Source organism: Chinchilla lanigera, unplaced genomic scaffold (genome assembly GCF_000276665.1).
Source record: "Chinchilla lanigera isolate Chin_1 unplaced genomic scaffold, ChiLan1.0 scaffold00006, whole genome shotgun sequence".
Classification (NCBI taxonomy): Eukaryota; Metazoa; Chordata; class Mammalia; order Rodentia; family Chinchillidae; genus Chinchilla; species Chinchilla lanigera.
In genome coordinates, this window is record NW_004955407.1 from 31,832,564 (window position 1) to 31,852,087 (window position 19,524).

The following is a 19,524-nucleotide window of genomic DNA, read 5'->3' on the forward strand; positions in this document are numbered from 1 at the left end:
CTAGGGCTCCCTTCACACTTACTGCTGCTCATTCCAACATTCAGAATGTTCCTCTTGATGGAGTCCGAGGATCTTGAGGAACGAGCACAGAACTTTGAGGCAGGCGGGGCAGAAACTCAGATTCCGCCTCACCCTCTGCGTCAGCCAAGAGCTTGTGGACCCTTATGCCTTATTTCCCAAGAGCACAGGCCTGTGGGATCTTGGCCCAGATAAAAAGCCTTTCCGGTCTGAACAAGTATCCCTGCCTGATTGGTTCTCGGGGGCTTAAGTAAAAGCTGGGCTGTGTGCTCCACTGGGGCGGTGGGGCGTTTGGGTTGTGATTAATTCATTCCATGTACATGAGAGGTTACAAGTTCAGGCCTGGCATCACTCAGGCTCTGTCTTCAGATACTGTATCTGAGCCAGGACTTTGCTGTTGCTTAATAGTACCACAAGTGATCTCAGTGGAAGTCAAGGGCACTGTCAGACTTTTGTTGCAGTTTTATTAAATTTGCATGTGTTAAAGGCAAGAAGTGATTGTTCTTTCCAGCTCGCTCTTTCTCTCTCTCTCACACACTGGGGATTAAATCTAGGGCCTTTGCCCTGAGCTACATGCCTAGTCCATTTTTTATTTTTCTTCTAAAGTGGGTCTCATTAAGTCACTAAGTTGCCAAAACTGGACTCAAACTTGCAGCCCTCCTGCTTCAGCCTCCCAGTGTGCTGGGATTACAGACCTGTGCAGGCATCTTTCAAGAGGTCCTGGCCTCTGTCTTCCCACCCAGTTCCCTGTCCTTCCAGAGAGGCAATTTGGAGTTGCATTGGAAACCCAATCTCTTACTGTCAGCTCTGCTTGTTTTGGAGATTTACCAAGAAGAGGCTGGACATGTCAGGCACACCCCTGACCTCTCTTCCGGCCAAGTGGCTCTGATAAGTGGGCAGTCCTTGTTTCTGGAGAACCGCAGACACACTTGGATACTTCTTGCAGAAATCAGTTAAACAGTCTTCTCTGAGGCTCAGGACCCCATTCCGGATGCAAGCTGCTGACCAGACCCTGGCTGCCCACGGCCATGGCCAACAGGACCAACACATCTGCCCCGTACTACAGCTATGAGTACTACCTGGACTACCTGGACCTCATTCCCGTGGATGAAAAAAAGCTGAAAGCCAACAAATGTAAGTTGGAGCTGGGAAGCCAGCCAGGCAGAGGCTGCGGGTTGGCCCAACTGACTGTGCCCTTCCAGCTCTTCCCTTATTCACTTACGAATGCTAGATGTCAGGGTAAGCAGTGGTATGGCCAGAGCACACGTGCATATAAGTGAATGGGGCTCGGGGGTGAGATACGAATCTGTAATCTCTGTAATATGTGTGTGAATTAACCTGCCATAGAACTAAGCAGAATATTCTCTTGAAACAGATTTCTTGATGAAGTTTATTTGGGGCTCCAATATACCCAGCAAGTTTCTTGAAACTGCTGAGCTTGCTTTTTAATTTGATTGGGAAGAGGTGTTCTCTCTACCTGTAAGACATGTGGACGTAACTACTACTAAAGTGCCGACACATGTTTCATCTTCAGGGACGATAAACAGGAGTTAACATCTGCCCTCGCATTCCTTAGCTCTGGAGTAACTTGCGTTCTGTGACAACCTTCACTGTCAGTCCAGCCGCTCTGACGAGATGACAAGTCAGCCAAAGAAATGATCATGAAAATGCTGTAAAAGCCAGGCATAGCGGTCTTGGTCTGCGATATCTGTCCTCTGTCTCGCTCTCCTCAGGGAGTCTTGGGTTCTTTGGGTATTTCCTCACTATACTCCTACAATATGTCCATCAAAAGGTACAATAAGTCACTAGAAAGAGTGGGATGCTTTTTACATGGAAGAAAAATAATCTGTTACACACCAGCTTTAAACTGAAATATATTTGAATGCTGCTGTTTAAGATATGGAACCACAGGGAGAACCCCGGGGACAGCCTTCTAAGATGCAGAGGGTGGTCAATATATACAGTAAACGTTTACATTTTTAAAATACAGTGAAAGGCACATTACTTAAACCTCCCTCAAAACACCGCCCCTTTCTTTGGACACACTTATTCTATCATCGCTACTTTCTGAAGCAGCATTGGAAGTGGTCTTTTAGGGTCTTCAGGAGGTCTGATCAAAAACACAGTGAATGCTCCTGCCAGATGTTATTCAATGAAAAGGCAGGCTCACTAGAACGTTACATCATGTCCTCACCCACCTGGTTCACCAGTTCTGGTGCCATGTGACTTTGCCTCTTTCTCAAAGTGAAGATGCCTGCAAAAGGTGAATGTTTTATATTAATTCAGGACACCTGAGGCAGCCATGACAGTGCAACTAAAGCTGCTTAAGAAAGAGAACTTCCAGAACTACTTCAGAAAGTGGCAAGAATGATGGGATAAGTATGTTTGCAGCAAGAGGGAATATTTTAAAGGAGATTAATGGGAATGTATCTTTTACTATGATGTATATTTTTAAATTTTACTAAGATTTTAATAATTTTTGGTGAGTGCAAACATATACACACATACATATACTACTATATTTTTAAAAGATCCTTTAAAACATTCTCCTAGAGTTTTTGTTTGTTTGTTTTTTGAGACAGAGTCTCAATACATAGTTCAGGCTGCCCTTGAACTTACTATGTAGCCCAGGCTGGCCTTTAACTCATGACTCCTGCCTCAGCCTCCCAAGTGCTGGGATTATAGGTGGGTGCCACCACATTAGCTTGTTCCCCTGTTTTTCAATCACATTTAGTTTGTTGTTAGGTAGAGTTCCAGTTTCAAGTTCCAATCACAACTTCCAGAAGTCAAAAGAAGATGCCGGTCTGTGTTTATGGAGAACTTACTATGTCCCAAGCACCGGACTAAAACTTTCGCAGGGACATGATGTTCGCTGTGTGTTTTCTGATGGAAGGGAGGAAAGTCATAAGATTGGAATGCAGATTTCTGTGCACACAGCTCACTAAAGTGGCAAAAGTGGCAGGATGGGAGTCACTGTCCACTTATTAATACTGTCAAAAATCCAGAACTTCAGAATGCATGTTGATCTGGACAAAATGTGTTCAAAAAAATCTTTAAATTAACACAAATGAGATAAAACTCTGGGTCAGCTTTAGACACTGCCACCCTCCTGGGTGCCAGATATCCCACTTGGTTATCACCTAGGTTCCAAAGTTTCCCGCCACTGTTTGTTCAGGGGGCTTCTTAACTATCTTAGAACCCCCACGCTCCACCTTCTGCTCTACTCCCACGAACAACTTCCACTTAGGGAAAAGAGGCTGATGTTCTCCTAAGTTATGCATTAGGTTTAAGAAGATGTTCTTTCCTCATGAGTTTACAACCTGGCGAAATAAGGAAATCCTCTCCAAGCTCCCAAACCTACAGACCATGTGGGTGAGAAAACTGAGCTGGGGGAGAGGCCAGTCCCTGAACAATCCAGGCAGTTTCCATGGGCATAGGGGGCTGAAGCCCTGTAGGGAGAGGCCAGTTCCTGCCCCCTACAGAGATGAGACAGCTATTGGTATTTTAGTAGAAGTCATTCAAGTCATGCTTCTCAGGACGAGTGGAATAACTGTGTCCTTAATCTGTACACAACCAATGGAAAATGTGGAATCTAAGGAACATTACCCATCTCAGTATAACTCAAGCAAATCTGATTCAAGCAAATTTGACTGTGTCAAGAAATCTATCTTTAGAGAACTGTTTTGCTTCAGAAGTGTTCTAGTTTCTTAGGAGGTTTGGTCCCACAAAGAATAACGGATACCATTTACCCCTGTGCTCTTAGGTGTCAGGGGGCTTTGGCACCTGCAGTGAGAGATGTCATTCCAGAAGTACTCCCGTGTGCACCCTGCATGTGTTGGTCTTCCTATCTTTTTATTTTTCCTTTTTTCCAGTACCAGGAATCAAACTCACAACCTTGTGCTTACCGGGCAGATGCTGTGCTGCTGAGCTATATCCCCAGCCCCCGGTCTTCCTATCTTATATGAATTTAATCTCTATTTTTTTTCTGAAAGAAGAGTTTGGGGGTTTGACAAAAACACTCCCCACAAGACAGTTTAAACCCTGAATAGGTAGTTTACAAGTTTTTGGGAGAACAGACCAGAATACAGGGTCAGACAGGGGCAAGGCACATGGACTCTGAGTCAGTGTGCTAGAATCTGTGGCTTAGCCCTGTCACTTGCTAGCTGCGTGGGCTTGCGTGGTTATGTGACGAAGGCTAACCAGATTCAAGAGGAGAGAATTAGAACTCACTTGGTTAAAAATTTGAGACTATCTTTAATTCACCATAAGCAAGAAAAACATGACAGAGGGCAAAATGTGTCCCAAGAAAAATAAGACCAGATTAGTAGTTAAAGAAGTGTGGGGGCCAAGAAAAGACTGTAGCTTTGAAAGGGTGGTAAAGACCTCCCCCAGGTGACCTGAGCTCGGGTGAAATAAAGCCTTCAGGATGTCTCAGGAAGGAGCATTCCGAGCAGCAGGCACAGTGAGAACCCTTGGTCATTGAGTCATAGTGCGTTCAAAAAAGAACAGAGACGTGGCAGGGACTATTTCTCAAGTTTTTGGAAATGACTCTGAACATGGAATCATTGTCTTAAAATAGAAACACTTTATTATTTCAAAATTTAGTACTATTCAGTAAGAAAAGAGCAATGCATAGGCTCGGATAGGAAAAGACAGTAATGGAAGAGGAAACTCCAAAGGCTAAGGAATATGAGAAAATACTCAGCTTCACAAGTGTTTAGGGAAATACACTGGGACACAATGAGACCTCATTTCATACCCACTGGCTGAGCAAGATTTCAAGATTGATAGTCAAAGTGTTGGGAAGGAAGCTCAGAAATTGGAATTGTCATACTACTTGTCTTGGCTAATTTTCTCTTGTTGCTGAGACAAAATACCTGATGCCCAAAATTAAGGAAGGAAAGGTTTATTCAGCTCACAGTTTGTGGAGGTTTCAGTCCATACTCAGTTGGCTCCAAGGGAGGGTGGCACATGGCAGAGGGCAACAGTTCATGGCGGTGGAAGATAGCAAAAGCAGCAAGAGCAAAGGGGAGGAGTGGTGGCAAGCAGCCTCTTTCTCTCCCTTACATTGCTGCTTCTTTTGATGCCCTCAGGCCATCTTTTCCATTCTCTTGTTCCTTCTCAGCAATGGAGATAAGCAAACTATCCACCCCAGCACGAGTGTAGCACTCACACCCATAATCCCAGCACTGGACTATGGCTCAATCATAAATCTAGAAGCCCACCCCATGACTACATGAGGATTTGGGGGGATGTGCAGAAACAAACCATAACACTGCTCATGGGATGAAAATCACACCCACCATTTTGGAGGCCAACTTGGCATGGACTAGAAAAATTGAAAATGTTCACAAAGCATAATTCAGCATCCTCCTTGTAGGCATCCACGAGATAGAATCCTGGAACCTGCTGATGCTCGCTGCAGCACTATTTGTGGTGGCCAGAAATTGAAAATGACCTACTGTTCACCAAAAGAAGATAGGATAAATAAATTTTGGATCTGTTAATGCAACCAATAATAGGTAGTTTTGTTATAATGCATGAGCCAGATCTGTATGTGCCAATGTAAATAAATTACTGAAACATAATTTTTGTCGCTTATGTGTAGATGTCCCCCCAAAGCCTCATGAGGTCAGAGGTGGCTGGATCTAGAGTGTGTGATGCTGGAATTGATTCATGGTGCAATGCTAAGCTCAGGGGCACTAGGATTAAGGGTGTGAATGCTACCCATCCAGAGTAGCCTGGATAAAATAAAAGGGGCAAAGAGAGCTGTGGCTGTCCCTTGTTTGCCTGCTTTTGCTGTCCTCTGCTTGCCATGAACCGCTTCTCCTCTGCAGTCCCCCTTTGCCAAGCTACCCTTCCTTGGAGCCAGTCGATAATGGACTGAACCCTGTACAAACTGTGAGCTAACTAAACCTTTCCCCCTTTAACTTTGGGTGTCAGGTATTTTGTCTCAGCAGTGACAGGAAAGTAATTCAGACAATAACAAAGGAAAAAAAGAAGTAAAATTATATACCCAATAGATATATAAATTATATATTAAAGTATTTTAATTATCAATGATTATATTTATCATAATATGTACTTAAATTATAATTTAACTGACTAGTTATACAATTTTATCACTTGTAAACATAAAAATCCATATTTTATTAGTGGGGAGGTACACACACATAGTAAGATGTAACTGTACACATCAATTTGAGGTTTGCAGTTTCACCCAGAAGGGGTAGAGTCAGAGGAAGGTGCCAACCCTATCTGTAATATTTTATTTTCTGCCTTTTAAAGAAAAATATTGGATCAAGTATGACAGTTTTTTTTATGGATACATAGGTCTTAACATTTTTATCGGTAGTTTTCTATATACTTAGAATATCTAATAATTCAAATTTTTGAATTATATCTTCAATAAGAGAATACTTACCAGGAACTGACCCTGCTCACACTTTGATCTTAGACTGCCCACCTTCCAGAGCTGTGAGAAAGAAAATTCTGTTATTTAAGCCACGAAATCTATGGTATTTTTGTCCCAGCAGCCCAAACTAAGATTGCACTCAAGTGACTCATACACCGTTTGCCCTTTTGCAACTGGTTTATTTTACCTGGCACATCTTGGTAACAAAGACCCTCTTGAGGTAGGCCATTTTTCCAGTTTACTGAGCCATGAGTCAGAAAAAATATATATATTTAAACATAAATTGTTTGCAGGCCGCCTCCACTGCAAATGTAAGCTTGGGGTCGAAAGTCTCTTGATAGGAGGGACTAACGGAGGGAAACTCACAGGTGCGTGCTGCGAATCAAGCCAACTGGTTGCCCACTGAGGACTATTGTGGTGGCAGAGGGGAGGTGGGGGCCCTGAGTCGCAGGAAGAGTAGCCGCAGCAGAACCTACAGACTCGACTGCAAAAGTGATGCATGTGGGCACTGATGCACGGGCCCGGAAGTCCAGTGGGGCATCACCATCTTGTCAAAATGCTGGGGTGGGGCCTCCCACTCCACCCGCTCCTTCTTCTCCCATCTTGTCTAAAATATGCCCGGATGTGACCCCCGCTGCCCTTCTGAGCTCTCAGCCAAAGTCAGTCCCACCTCAGGTTGCCAGACTTCTTGTATGAGAGGCCACTTCCCCTCACTTTCCCCTCCTCAGGGTGCCCACAGTTAGGCTCTGCGGGCTCCATCACCTGAAGCTACCCCTCCGAAAGCTTCAGTTTGCAGCCCTCACCTTTCTCTTCCCCTCTGGCCTCTGGCCCTCCACCTTCTTTGTCATCTCGCTCAATCTCTTTTGTTCCCCTGTTGCTTTTCCCATAGGGCAACTGCTGTGGTCTAAAGGTTTGTGTTCTCCCAAAGTTCATGGGTTGAAATCTGACTCCCGTCTGACCCCCAGGGTGACAGTTTAGGAAGGGGGGTGCCTCAGGGTAATGATCAGGTTAGAGGGTGGAGCCCTCATGAATTGGATCAGTGCCTGTAGGAGGGGCTGAGGGGAGTAAAGTTTGTCCCTTCCGCCCTGTGAGGACACAGCAAGAAAGCACCCTCCATGAAGCAGGAAGTGCTTCTCTGTAGACGAGGTGCCCTCTGTGAACCAGGAAGGGTTTTTCTGTAGCACACACGGATTTGATGAAGGGATCAAAGCTCATCCGTCCAGTTGAGTGGGAAGTACTGATCATTAATGTTATTATTGTATTAATAACGGTATTGTGCTAGAGATTTGCAAAAGTTGCTTGCAGAGCACAGAGAAGGACACCTGTGGGGAGAAGTCAGAGGGCTGGGCTGGGGTGATCTGGAGGTCAGGGAAGGTGCATCTGAACTGAGTCCTGAAGGATCAACAGGGATTTTCCTGTGAAAGGGCATGCACGGGGTAGAGAAGAGTTATAGAGCAGAGGGTGAAGCAAGTGTTTCTGGGAGGATGCTATGAGGGATGTTTTTTGGGAAGAGTGGCAGAGTTGAGAGCTATAGACAACACGGGGGCTGGATCTTCACAGGCTGGCTTCAGAGGTCAGCTGTGGGGAGTCAGCCAACATTAGAAGTAGGGAAGTGATGAGGTCCAATTTGTTTGCTAAAAATATCCCTCTGGTGAAGACAGAAATGTGCAGGTGGTGGGTGACACCTGGATGGGACATTAGGAGACATACAGGGGCTGGAAATTTAAAGGAGAGATTCCTGCTCTTAGGAATTGACAGTCTTGTAAACAGAGACCAGCTAAAATCAGTGAGTGTGCTTCAGTGTCCTAAATCAGAAAGAGACATAGGATACGGGGGCCCAAAGACAATACTGTAGTCACTTTTCTTATTGCTGCGGCACAATACCTAACACTTATAATGCAAAGGAGGTGAGATTTGTTTTGGCTCACAGTTTGTAGAGATTTTAGCTCATAGGTGGCTGGCTCCATGGCAGGACAGAATGGCGGAGGGGCACGGCACAGAATTGCTCACAGCATGGTGGACAGGAAGCAGAGAGATCAAGGAAGGAACTGGGGAGGGTAGTAACCTCCAGGCCACGCCTCCAATGACTTGCCCCTTCCAATCAGACCCCACCTCCTAACAGCAAATCAGCCAAAAGCCCTCAATCCACTCAGCTTCCAAAGCCCTGCCTGTGGTTGCATGAGACTTTAGCAGGGACATCAATATAGAAACCATAACAGAAGCCAAGGTACCCAGCCAGATAGTCACAGAGCTAGAACTTAAAGTCTCGGCCCCAGACCCTCCAGAGCTCTTCCTAGGATATTTGTAGTGTTCAGCAGGCAAATTTTCACCAGCAGGCATGATCAGGGACAGGAACATGGATCCATGACCTGAATGATGCCTGAACATACCGAATATCTGTCAATTATCAATATTTTGTTTCTTAGTTCTGATGAACTCTTCAGAATGTACATTGTGATAAAAGATGAGAGTCCTTGAGGAACTTCTTTAAGGCCAGAGCACCGTGTTGCTTTTACAGGAGTGAGTCCTGAAGGGGTAGGACCAGAGGGGTCAGGTTAGGATGGGAGTCCTCAGTGTGGGTGTGAGGACATCTGTAGAACTGTCCCATTACCAGCCAGACCATAGGCCCTCTGAGGTCTTACAGCTTCAGTGTGACCATAATTGCTATGCAGCCATCTCATTGCGGAAACCACAGCCCGTGTGCAGCCTGCACACCTGTGACAGAGGGTCACACACTGCCTCCTGGCCAGATTCCCACCATCACCTTCATCACCAATTGTTGACAGCTCAGTCCCCACTGGCTCTCTAGAAGGTTGTCTACTACTGGTGCTTCAGCTACAGATGAGTTTAGGCCAGGCTAAACCAGCCAACAGCTCTGCTGCCTGTGGCCAAATTACACTTTAATGACTTCCTCTAAAATGTCCCCCCAAAATCTCATGTGTTCAGAGGTGGGGCTCTGGAAGGTGACTGGGTCACAGGGGTGCTATATTCACCAGTGGATTATATCCACTGATGAGTTCATGGTTGAATGCACTGTTGGGAGGTAGAATCTGTTGGAAGAGGTAGGTCCCTGAGGACTTTCTCAGCTGGAAGGGTTTATTCTTGGCCCTGGCTCCTCCCTTCTTTCTCTGCTTCCCGGCTGCTGTGGGTTGAAGAGCTGTCCCCGGCCATGCCCTTCTACCATGCCGTCTGTGCCTGGGATCCTGTGGACTGAATCCACTGAAACTGTGAGCCAAGATTAATTTCCCCTTTAAGTCATGGGTGCCAGGTCTTTTGTTTCAGCAGTGGGAAAGTGACTAACACACACCCCTTCTCCAAAGAGTCTGAATCCCTTCCATATTGGCCCTTTCTGGTATCAGGGACCCCAGTTCGCATGCTAAAATCTTAAACTGTGGTACCTCAGTGTGTGACTCTATTTAGAGACTGGGCCTTCACAAAAGTGGTTAGGTTAAAATGAGGTCATTAGGGAGGGCCCCAATCCAACCTGACTGGCCTCCTTATAAGAGATTAGGACCCAGACACACACACAGGGAAAATGAAACAGAGAGAAAATGGCATCTACAAGACAAGGAGGGAGGCTTCAGAAGGCCACAACGCTCCTGACACCTCGATCTCAGAATCCAGCCTCCAGAATTACCAGAAAATGAGTATCTGTTGTTTAAATCCCTCAGCCTGTGGTACTTTGTTATAAAGTTCCTGTGAGGAACATAGTTCCCAGATTCATATGTGAATGATATCACATGAGGTCCTGAGAGTGGGGCCCCTGTGATGGCATTAGTGGCTTTCTAAGAAGAGGAAGAGAGAACTGTGCTAGCACACTTTCTCTGTCTTACCACTTGATGCTTCTGTCATGTTATCATGAAGAAAGCCCTCACCAGATGTAGGCGCCACACTCTTGGACTTCTCTTCTTCCAGAAAATAAATTTCTATTCTGTATAAACTGCCCAATCTCAAGTATTTTGTTATAGTAACAGAACATAGACTAAGACACAGCCTGAATGGACTATTACACTTGGGAATGCCCCTCTCAGCCTCTAGGTAATCTCACAGAATTTCCTTATCTCTTAATAGTTACCCTTCTCTCCTGGTGTTACCAGGTTGGGATTCTTTATGTGTTAGACAAAGAATTGAGCAGGACACCCAAGATCAGCAGCAGAAACAAGGATTTATCTGAAAGAGAAAAGACAAGATACCCTCCACAGAGCGGGAGTAGGTCAGTGAAAAGAGTTCACAGCACTGAGCAGACTTGGTGCTGAGAGTTTTAAGCCTTAGAGCTTGGGGTGGGATTGTGGGTTTGGTAGGATTCCTGCCAATGAGTGGCCTAACTCAGCCTCTTTGTTGGGCGGTGGACTTTTTGACCTTTTATTGCCCTTGGAGGATCTGTCATGGTGTCCAAAGCCCGCAGGAGGTCAAATCTGCATAGTCAATGGGCGCATGTCTGGGGTCTTGTCCTCTCTGAAGGGTCACTGCGAGTGCTCTCCAGAGCATTTGTTCCCAAGGCAAGACCTGTCACTGCCAGTACTGGGGCTGTCTGAGCAGCATGGCCGGTTTTCACCAGGAGGCCCAGGCGGCCGGGCCGTGACACTGCGCATTACAGAGATCTGCTCACTCCCCACCCTCCTTTTCCTCGTCCTCCTGGTCCTCCTGGTCCTCCTTCCCTACCCCTCACCTCCTTCCTTCCCTGAACTCTTCCTCCTTCCTTCCTTTCTCCCTCCCTTCCTTCCGTCCTTCTTCCATCCTTCCTTCCTTCCTTCTTTTCTTCCTTCCTTCCTTCCTCCCTGCTTCCTTCCTTCCTTCTTCCTTCCCTGTGTACACTGGCAGAGTGAGAACTGGACATCAATAACAGGGTGACAAAAATGTTCCCAAGGGCGTGACTGGGCTTCTCCTCACCTTGAGGGATTTTTCCTGACCTGAAGCTTACCCTTTAATCCAGAGCTCTGCCTACTCACAGCAGGTGCTGCTACTCTGATGAGTGAAAATCTGCAAAATCTCAATTGTGGAATTCTTCCAAATGCTACTAACATCAGAGTTCGAGAGTCCTAAACGGGGATTAAGTTCAAGATTTTTCCCTTACTGAGCCGGGCATGTTGCACACCTGTAATCTTAGCATTGCTGAGGCTGAGGCAGGAGGATTATGAGTCTGAGCCCAACCTGATCTATACAGTGAGTTCAAGACTACATTAGAAGTACATATTAGATCATGTCTCAACAACAACGGTTTTTTCCTTATTTGGGAATAATAATGTGATGAAAGCCTAGACTTAAGAGATAGATGGTTCTGAGTTCAAATTCTGATTCCTCCCTTTCCTAGCTATGTGATCTTGGGAAATCTGCAATTTTACATCCTTGGAGCCTCCTTTCTATACTAGATGTGTGGCCTCAGTAACCAAGGAAACACGTAGGGAAAAGGGAGGGCCCACCCTGGAGAACACTTTCTGCAACTACATCCACCTTCTGAGTTAAACATTAGCCTGCAGCCAGGAAACCACGTCTAAACACAATGGGAAAAGATAACCAGTAAGACACTCTGTAGTCTTGAACTCACTGTGTAGATCAGGTTGGGCTCAGACTCATAATCCTCCTGCCTCAGCCTCAGCAATGCTAAGATTACAGGTGTGCAACATGCCCGGCTCAGTAAGGGAAAAATCTTGAACTTAATCCCCGTTTAGGACTCTCGAACTCTGATGTTAGTAGCATTTGGAAGAATTCCACAATTGAGATTTTGCAGATTTTCACTCATCAGAGTAGCAGCACCTGCTGTGAGTAGGCAGAGCTCTGGATTAAAGGGTAAGCTTCAGGTCAGGAAAAATTGGCAGTGATTGTCTTGCCTCAGCCTCCTGTGTGATGGGATTATGGGTGTGTACCACCATGTGCAGCTCAGTTGGGGCATCTTGTCCTAACATCATCCAATTGTTCTAAGCTAGGACACTCGCAGGTTTTCATGAAAAGCTTCGTGCCCGATACTCACGGCCAGAGCTAACAAGGGAGAACTTGCTGAACGTTTCTGATCCAGTAGCCCCAGAGAAAGGCACCTCCGACCTGCCAGGGCCCCCAGGAGGTTGAGCGAGTTTCTGGGTTTCCCCTGGCCTCGAGCCACCAAGGAGGACAAGAGGAACTGTCCTTCACAGCTGATCCTCTGGGCGGCAGATCCGTGGGCGCCACAAATACTCACCGCCTTCCCTCGGTGGACAACAGTGCCCCAACCCCGCGCCAGCGCCCCGGACACACTCCATCCCTCCCGCCCGCACCTTCCCAAGGCTGTGCCCGCCTTCCGCCCAGGGGCAGCCACGAGGGAAGAGCTGGGAGGACCGCACTGGGGCCCCAGTGCAGCAGGACTCGGGCTCCCTCCATCCCCTCCTGCTGGTCCGTGTCCGCACAAACCAACACAGGCCATGCTGTTCCTCCCGCAGATTCCATTGTGATTGCCTTCTGGGTGGGCCTGGCTGCTTTCGTGATGCTCCTCTTCCTCATTCTGCTCTGCACGTCCTGCCCAGGCTCCTCGCAGATGAGGTAAGTGGGAAGGGGTTAGGGTTCAGCAAACTCAGGTGCTCAAGAGATTAATAGAACAGAACAGCCACACAGTGGACTCGTATTCAGCCAGGAAAAATGAACAAAGTACTGATGCACGCTAGAACACGGATGTAGAGTCACGCAGCACGTAACAATGTTGGCTCAATGCTGCCACACATTTGACGGTGGCTCCATGCGATTCTATGTGCTAATTAGGTGGCAGCCACCTTTGTCTCTGCGAGTGTGCACTGTGACATTTGTGCAACGAGAGGATCACCTAGGGACTCATCTCGGGGTGTACACCCCGCTTACTAAGCAGTGCATGACTGAGTCCCGGCAATGGCGCGCTGAGAAGCCAGACGCGGAGTCCACACAGTACGACCCCGCCGATGTGAACGCCTAGAAAGGCAAATCCACACAGACGGAAGCAGAGCCGTGTCACGCAGGGCTGCGGGAGGACAAGGGAAGGGGAGGATTGCTAGTGGGTGTCTTTTGGGGATGACAGAAGTGTTCTAAACTGGGGTTCATGCCTGTAATCTCTGTGCTCTGGGAGGCTGAGGCAGGAGGATCTTAAGTTTGAGCCTAGTAAATTATCGGCTTAGCAAAATCCTGTCTCAAAGGATAGATATTTAAAAAGTTCTGGGGATGTAGCTCATGCTGCAGTATGGCTGTAGCCAGGCTGACACCAGGCAGCTCCGGGCAGAAGTCAGGGAGGACGGATTTCTTAGCTCAGACACCAATTGGCTTAGGGTAGACATGAGAGACCCAGTGACAAATGCCAGTGAGGAAGGTCAGGCCCAGGGGACATGAGCAGGGGAGAGCTTCGGGGAAAGACCGAGGCCTTGCTCCTGAGATGCCCCACTTCCTCCCCAGCCCTCTGAATGGCGCCTTCCTGAGCTGGCTTTGATCCTTCCCTCAGGTCTCTGCGCCCTGGGCCTTCCGTGAGAGAGAGAGAGAGTGTGTGTGTGTGTGTGTGTGTGTGTGAGTGAGTGTGTGTGTGTGGTAGGGGGCAGTGACAGGAAAGCGTGCTCTGACACTGCCTCCTATGGGGTATTCCGCAGGAATGGCCCCCAGCGCCAGGCGTGCCCGCAGAGGAGTCCCTGCCTCAGCCTCCCGCTCTGCCTCCGGAGGGCCTCGCAGGGGACCGCGGAGGAGCCGGCAGGCGGCGCGGGCGCGGACCGGCAGCTGTAGAAGGCGCCTCTCCGCCTCACATCCCCTGCTCTCCTCCGGGACAGCCCGAGCCGGCGCGGTGCTCAGGACCTCAGCGGCCGGCAGAACAAGCTCGGCAGGCCTGGAGACACGAGCGGCGGCGGGGGACTGGTGACAGCAAGCCGCGCGGGCGGGTTCATCATTCTCAAGCCCGTTTCCACGTCTCCGCGCGGCCAAGTCAAAAAGGACAGCACGAGGAGGTGCGCGGCCCGCCTTGGCCGAAGGCTTGCGCAGGGCCAGCTTCCCGGCCTTGCCGCCTCCGTAGCGCGCTGCTTCTGTCTGCCTTGGGAGGAGCAGGGAAATAAAGTACGTGCTACGTGAATTATAATGAAAGTGTGTTCACTGGTATCGCTAGGGCACTGCTCCTCCTGGAGGGGCGCCCGGGTCGGCTGCGCCGTCAGACGCTGGCGAAGCCCGCGGGTCCCCCTCGTCCTCTGCTGACTCCTGTGGCTCTTGGATGGGTGGCAGCGTCTGGGTCACGGTCCAGGAACTGACATGACACCTTCACTTGCACGTGGCCTTCAGCCAGAGCCCCGGGGTACAGACACCTCCCGCGGTGGCCGTGGGGCCTGGCCGGGCAGGCGGCACCCGTGCCCAGGGAATGAGTCTGCCTCTGGTGCTATAGCAGTTGGGAAAAGCGCTTGAGGCTGCGTCTCACTCTGGATGCCACTTTGTGTGAGGGCAGACCTGAGCCCTAAAAGGTCTCCTCCTCCGGAAAGCAAGGGCCCTGGGCTGGAAAGGGGTACAGCAGCACACCAGCACAGCTCCCTTCTGGGAAATACACGTGTATTTGCATATGACCAACACACCTTCCCACAGACTGCACGTCACCTCCAGCTTCCTATAATAATGCTGAATACTGCGTAAATGTTGGGTAAATAACCGTTACGCTGTGTTGTTGAGGGAATAGCAAGGCCATGTTCAGCCCTGTTTTTCTTTCTGAATGTTTTCAGTTCCGCTGGAGACCCCAGGCTCTGGAGCAGCGGCTGTATTTACAATGGACTGTCTCGTATTTTAAGTCCTGGCGAAGACTGCATAAACCCGCTCTCCACAGGGAGAGACCTGTTCTCCGCTTGGGGACAGATGGCTTCACAGGGTGGAGCCGCCAGGGTCACCACGAGGGGCCGTGGGATTGGCGGGCCCGGAATGCAGAAAAGGGGCCACTTGCTAAAACTGTGAACTTATTGAGCGGAAACCCGGCTCTGAAGTCTTGTCACCGCCTAAGGCTGCGTCTTTTCACTTGTTCGCTTCTCATCTGGGCCATGGAGATCTGCTCTGGGACAGCTCTCTTCAGAGCGAAAGGGCAGGGACCAGCTGACAGGTGGCATGAGGGCACTAGGAAAGGACAGCTGTGAGCAGCGGCCTCGGAGGCTGCCTGGCAACCTCTCCTTCCCCAAGGCTTGTGGCAGAAGGGCAGGTGTGCCCGGGTGCGCTGAGTGTGAGGCTGCCCCAGCCAGGCAGGGTCAATGCCTAAGTCCCTGGAACGAGGAATCTAGGAGACACTGAGGCCTAGGGCCCGTGAAGGGCGCGGCAACTTTCTCTGCTCATAGTCCCCTCCCTTCTGCCAGAAGCGCAGGCCAGAAACAGGCCACAGGCCTGGTCCTGCCAGCCAAGACGCTCTGCACACGCTCCTCGGAGAGGCCTGTGAGCAAGGACATCCTACTATGCAGTGGAAAGGTAAAGGACAGGTAGAAACAGGCCGGGTGTGGCAGCAGCGCATGCCTGCATTCCCAGCAGTCAGGAGCCTGAGGCAGGAGGAGTTCAGGGCCAGCCTGACTACACAGTGAGACCCTGTTTTAAAACAGCAAACAAACAAAAAAGACGGAGAAGGACCTGCAAATAGGAAGAAAAAGTGGCCTTTGCTGTCACAGTCCTTGGATGAGTCCAAGTTGAATCTAAACATAGAATTTCAACTCAGAATACCAAAATATGGTCGTGAGCTTTTTGTGGGGAAGGGACTGGAGAGACGAACGGTCTCCCCCTTTAGACTACAAGCCCTATCTGCAGTAAGGTGCACACAGATAAGCGTTATTCTTGGTGCCATTAACATCTTCAATCGTTTAAACACAGGATTGTAAGGAACACTGGTGGTGCATAAAGGGTAAACGCTTAACACCAAACCGAGCCCTCCCAGCACTATGCACGTTACACAAGACCAATTAAACAGCCACGTCGAGGTGCCGGAGCCACCCAGGGACACAAGGTGTGCAAAAGGGTCTCAAAGAACCACGTCAGTGTTTTACCGAGAAATCCAAGAAATTTCACCGATTTTTGTCAGCTACGATACCCAGTAATACACGAACCTTAAAAGTCAACTTCTGACCTATAAAATGCAGGTCTCGGGAACAAAAATAGCCCTAACATCAGTGAGAGCAAAACACAAAACCTTATAAAAATAGACTTTTATTATGAAGCGATTATAAAATTCAAAATCCCCTCTTTGAAACACAACTGTAAAAAATACAGGCTGCTGTCCCAAAGCAGAGATCAAACCACTTCATCCTTTAAGGATTTAGCGTGACACCCTTTGATTTAATAAAATACATAACACTGGCAGGCACTCATTCATTCAGAGTCACACAGAATTTTGTTACAACTTCTTACCGAGGAAAAACTTTAAATACCTCTCTTTGTACTCACCAAAACACATGACAGTTTTGCTGACATTTTAGCTTGACCACTCACAGACTGGGTAGCAGCTGCAAGCAGCTGGACCTGACATTCTCCTCTGAGCACGGGGACCCTGGAGGGGAGCGGTCAGAGTGCCCCACGGTCCCGCAGCCCTAATCACCTGCATGTGTTCACTTGAACACAATCATTTACTGGTTAAATAAGGTCCTTTGGCTCTTCAGGTCGGAAACTGAGCCAACATGCAGAACCTGTCATCTCACGTCTGGCCCACAAACAGAGACTCCACTACACTTCCAGAGCCCAGGAGCAGGAGTCAAGCAGCTGAGGCCGACGCAGCGATGTCCCTGCAGAGCAAGACGATGGCCTCCTCCTCCACACCCGGCGTGTCCTCTGCAGCCTCGCAGACCATTCGGACGTGCGTTAGGAGCGTGTCTGGCCGCTGGGCCCCCAGCCAGATGTCCTTAATGTACAGAGACACCAGGAACACCGCGGAGGCTGAGGGAGGGTGAGCAGAGGCTGTCAGGACGGTACCTGCCCACTGCGGATCTTTCCTAAGCCTCCCTGCCCTGCACCACAGCCTGCTGGCTCCAGCGGGGCACACGAGTGAAACCAACCGGCTCGGCTTAGGCCTGCATTCATTCTAAAATGCACCTTTCCTCTGGTGAATCTTATGGGTTTATGTGTGTGGATCTTAAAGGAGAAGTCACAACAAGGCTAGGAGGTATCAGGAGCTCTGGGCCTGAGTCCTCCGCAGGCCCCGCAGTGAAGGAACTGCCACCCCAAAGAAGGCAGCCGGCCGAGCCTGCTCGGGTCACCGCCCTGCTCACCTACGCATCAGACCCTCGGGCGCCCAGGGGATGCCAGGTGTGCAAGCTGTGCAAGTGTCTGTGCTCGGCAGACACTCGTCACCTACCACACACCTGGCTGGGTAATCTTCCAAACTCCGCTCTGCCGTGTGGGAATATCCCTGGGGGACACGGGCTGAGAGGACACCGTTCTCACGTGTCACTAACTTTTCACCTGAAAGCTAGGGCAAAGACTCTCTCTCTCCCTTCGCAGTCAGTGTCAAAGGGCAGAATCGCGGTGAGGGGTCACCTAAATGCTTCAGGTGCTGAGCTGAGGAGGGGGCTGGCAGAGGCCTGGCCGTCCGCAGGAACAGAGGCTCCCCCCAGCCCCAGGCGCACTCCCACACCTCCCAGCTTCCGGCCGGAGAGCCAGCATTACCTCGTGTGGTGCCATCTTCCTCCTGCACAGAGGACGCGCACAGGGCCTCCACTGCCGAGTGCAAGGCGCTCCCCACGTGGCCCTGGGCCGCCACCAGCTGCAGCATGACCGTGTTGAACAGGACAGCCACGTCCTGTGCAGGCCCTGCCAGCCCCTCAGCACTGCAGAGGCGGGTGTACAGCTGAAACAGGCTCCTCCTCACGGCTCCGTCCCCCAGAAGGTCAGCCACCACGGCCGGGTGTGGCAAAATGTGGTTCTTCAGCCAGCCTAGGAGTCTCACCGCCTCTGCTCCGCGGAGCGGGCCCTCAGCCACAGAGCGCAGCACCCAGCGGGCCACCAGGGAGGCGGCGGTGTGCACACGGCCTGTGGCTTTGCTCTCCTGAGTGTCCCGGTCCTGGGAGGGCTCAGGGCCAGGGACCACTGGTGCCCAGTGGGTCAGGATGGACCTCAGCAGGGCCCTGCAGGTCTCCACACTGGACGCCGCCAGCTCAGGCTGGGCTGTCTCCTCGGCCTCCCCAGGCCTCCTCTTGCGGCCTCTCGGGCCCCGGGCTCGGGCCGGCACAATCGGCCTGTTCTTATCCTTGAGCATTTCTGTTGACATAAAGGACAAGGTGGTGAGGCTGCTGTCCCACCTCCCCAGAGAGCCTGCTCCGAACAAGCCCTGCTCCTTCATGGCCCCCAATGCACATGACACTGCCGCATCATCCTCTGTCACTGTTACTACGCTCATCTCATCGTGCGGGAGGAAAACCAGGTGTGGTGTGCACCTGTGATCCTGGCTGCTCAGGAGGCAGAGGCAGGAGGACTGCTTGAGCCCAGCAGCTCAAAACCAGCCTGGGGAGCACAAAGCAAGAGGAAGAAAAGAAAGAAAGAAAAAAGGGGGAAGAAACAAAACCTATAGGTGACAGCGTCAGAGCTTGAGTCCTGGAGGTCTGGCTCATGTCTGCTCTTTTGACTCCACCGGAGGGGACAAGGTGGGGACAAGCCGCTCTCGGCCACCGCCTGCCCTGCACCCTTGAGAAGGGAGCTCGGACATCGGGCAGGTCACATGACTCAGCCTAAGGCAAAAAGCTTGCAGGTGCCCAGGCCCCCACCACCTGTCCTAGGCTCGAAGCCCTGGAAGTGCTCGGGGAGGGGCAGGGACGGCGGCCACTCGGGTACTCACTCATCAGGTCCCTGACTTGGCACCTCTCGACGGCGGCTCTCAGCTCCTCCTGGAGCCTCACATCTCTTTCGATGAGGCTCCACTTGTGCAGCAGGACCAGGACGTCTTTGGTGGAGAGCACTGTCTCGTTCACAGTGAATCGGCCCATGTCCTTGAAGGCCCGCAGGACGGTGGCCCGGTACCTCAGCACAGAGTCAAGTGTCTCAAAGAAGCTGCTTAGCTGGGCAGAGGCCAAGGTGGGCCTGTTTGGAAGTCAATGCAACAGACTGAGCACAAACTGCCCCCGTCCCGCAGCCTGTCAGCATCACACAGGGGCCAGCCAGGCACCACTTTCGCTTCACCAGGCACCTGG

General features: G+C 50.2%; 2 protein-coding genes across 5 annotated transcripts in view; one reads left to right on the forward strand and one right to left on the reverse strand.

The window, feature by feature from the left end:
• The first annotated feature begins 905 nt into the window (after window positions 1-905).
• Mrap (melanocortin 2 receptor accessory protein) lies at window positions 906-14,480 on the forward strand. The gene is made up of 3 exons (XM_005375665.2): window positions 906-1,152; window positions 12,844-12,943; window positions 14,005-14,480. Exons 1-3 carry the CDS (start codon window positions 1,047-1,049, stop codon window positions 14,132-14,134), a joined length of 336 nt encoding a protein of 111 aa, XP_005375722.1. The 5' UTR covers window positions 906-1,046; the 3' UTR covers window positions 14,135-14,480.
• Window positions 14,481-16,539: 2,059 nt separating this feature from the next.
• Window positions 16,540-19,524, reverse strand: part of Urb1 (URB1 ribosome biogenesis 1 homolog (S. cerevisiae)) — a 66,355-nt gene continuing 63,370 nt past the window's right edge. For all 4 annotated transcript variants that reach the window (XM_013504123.1, XM_013504128.1, XM_005375666.2 and 1 more), the window contains 3 exons: window positions 19,173-19,414; window positions 18,008-18,598; window positions 16,540-17,278 (listed from right to left, as the gene is read on the reverse strand). In XM_013504123.1, coding sequence (XP_013359577.1) covers window positions 17,097-17,278; window positions 18,008-18,598; window positions 19,173-19,414 — 1,015 coding nt within the window. In that variant the 3' untranslated portion in view covers window positions 16,540-17,096. The remainder of the gene's footprint in view (window positions 17,279-18,007; window positions 18,599-19,172; window positions 19,415-19,524) is intronic.

What these genes read in the sequence shown, in the direction of transcription:
- Mrap (XM_005375665.2), top strand. Translation starts at nt 1,047, where the DNA reads ATGGCCAACAGGACCAACACATCTGCCCCGTACTACAGCTATGAGTAC. An exon ending in AAAGCTGAAAGCCAACAAAT is followed by an intron (nt 1,153 to 12,843) that starts GTAAGTTGGAGC and finishes TTCCTCCCGCAG; the next exon opens with ATTCCATTGTGATTGCCTTC. An exon ending in CCAGGCTCCTCGCAGATGAG is followed by an intron (nt 12,944 to 14,004) that starts GTAAGTGGGAAG and finishes GGTATTCCGCAG; the next exon opens with GAATGGCCCCCAGCGCCAGG.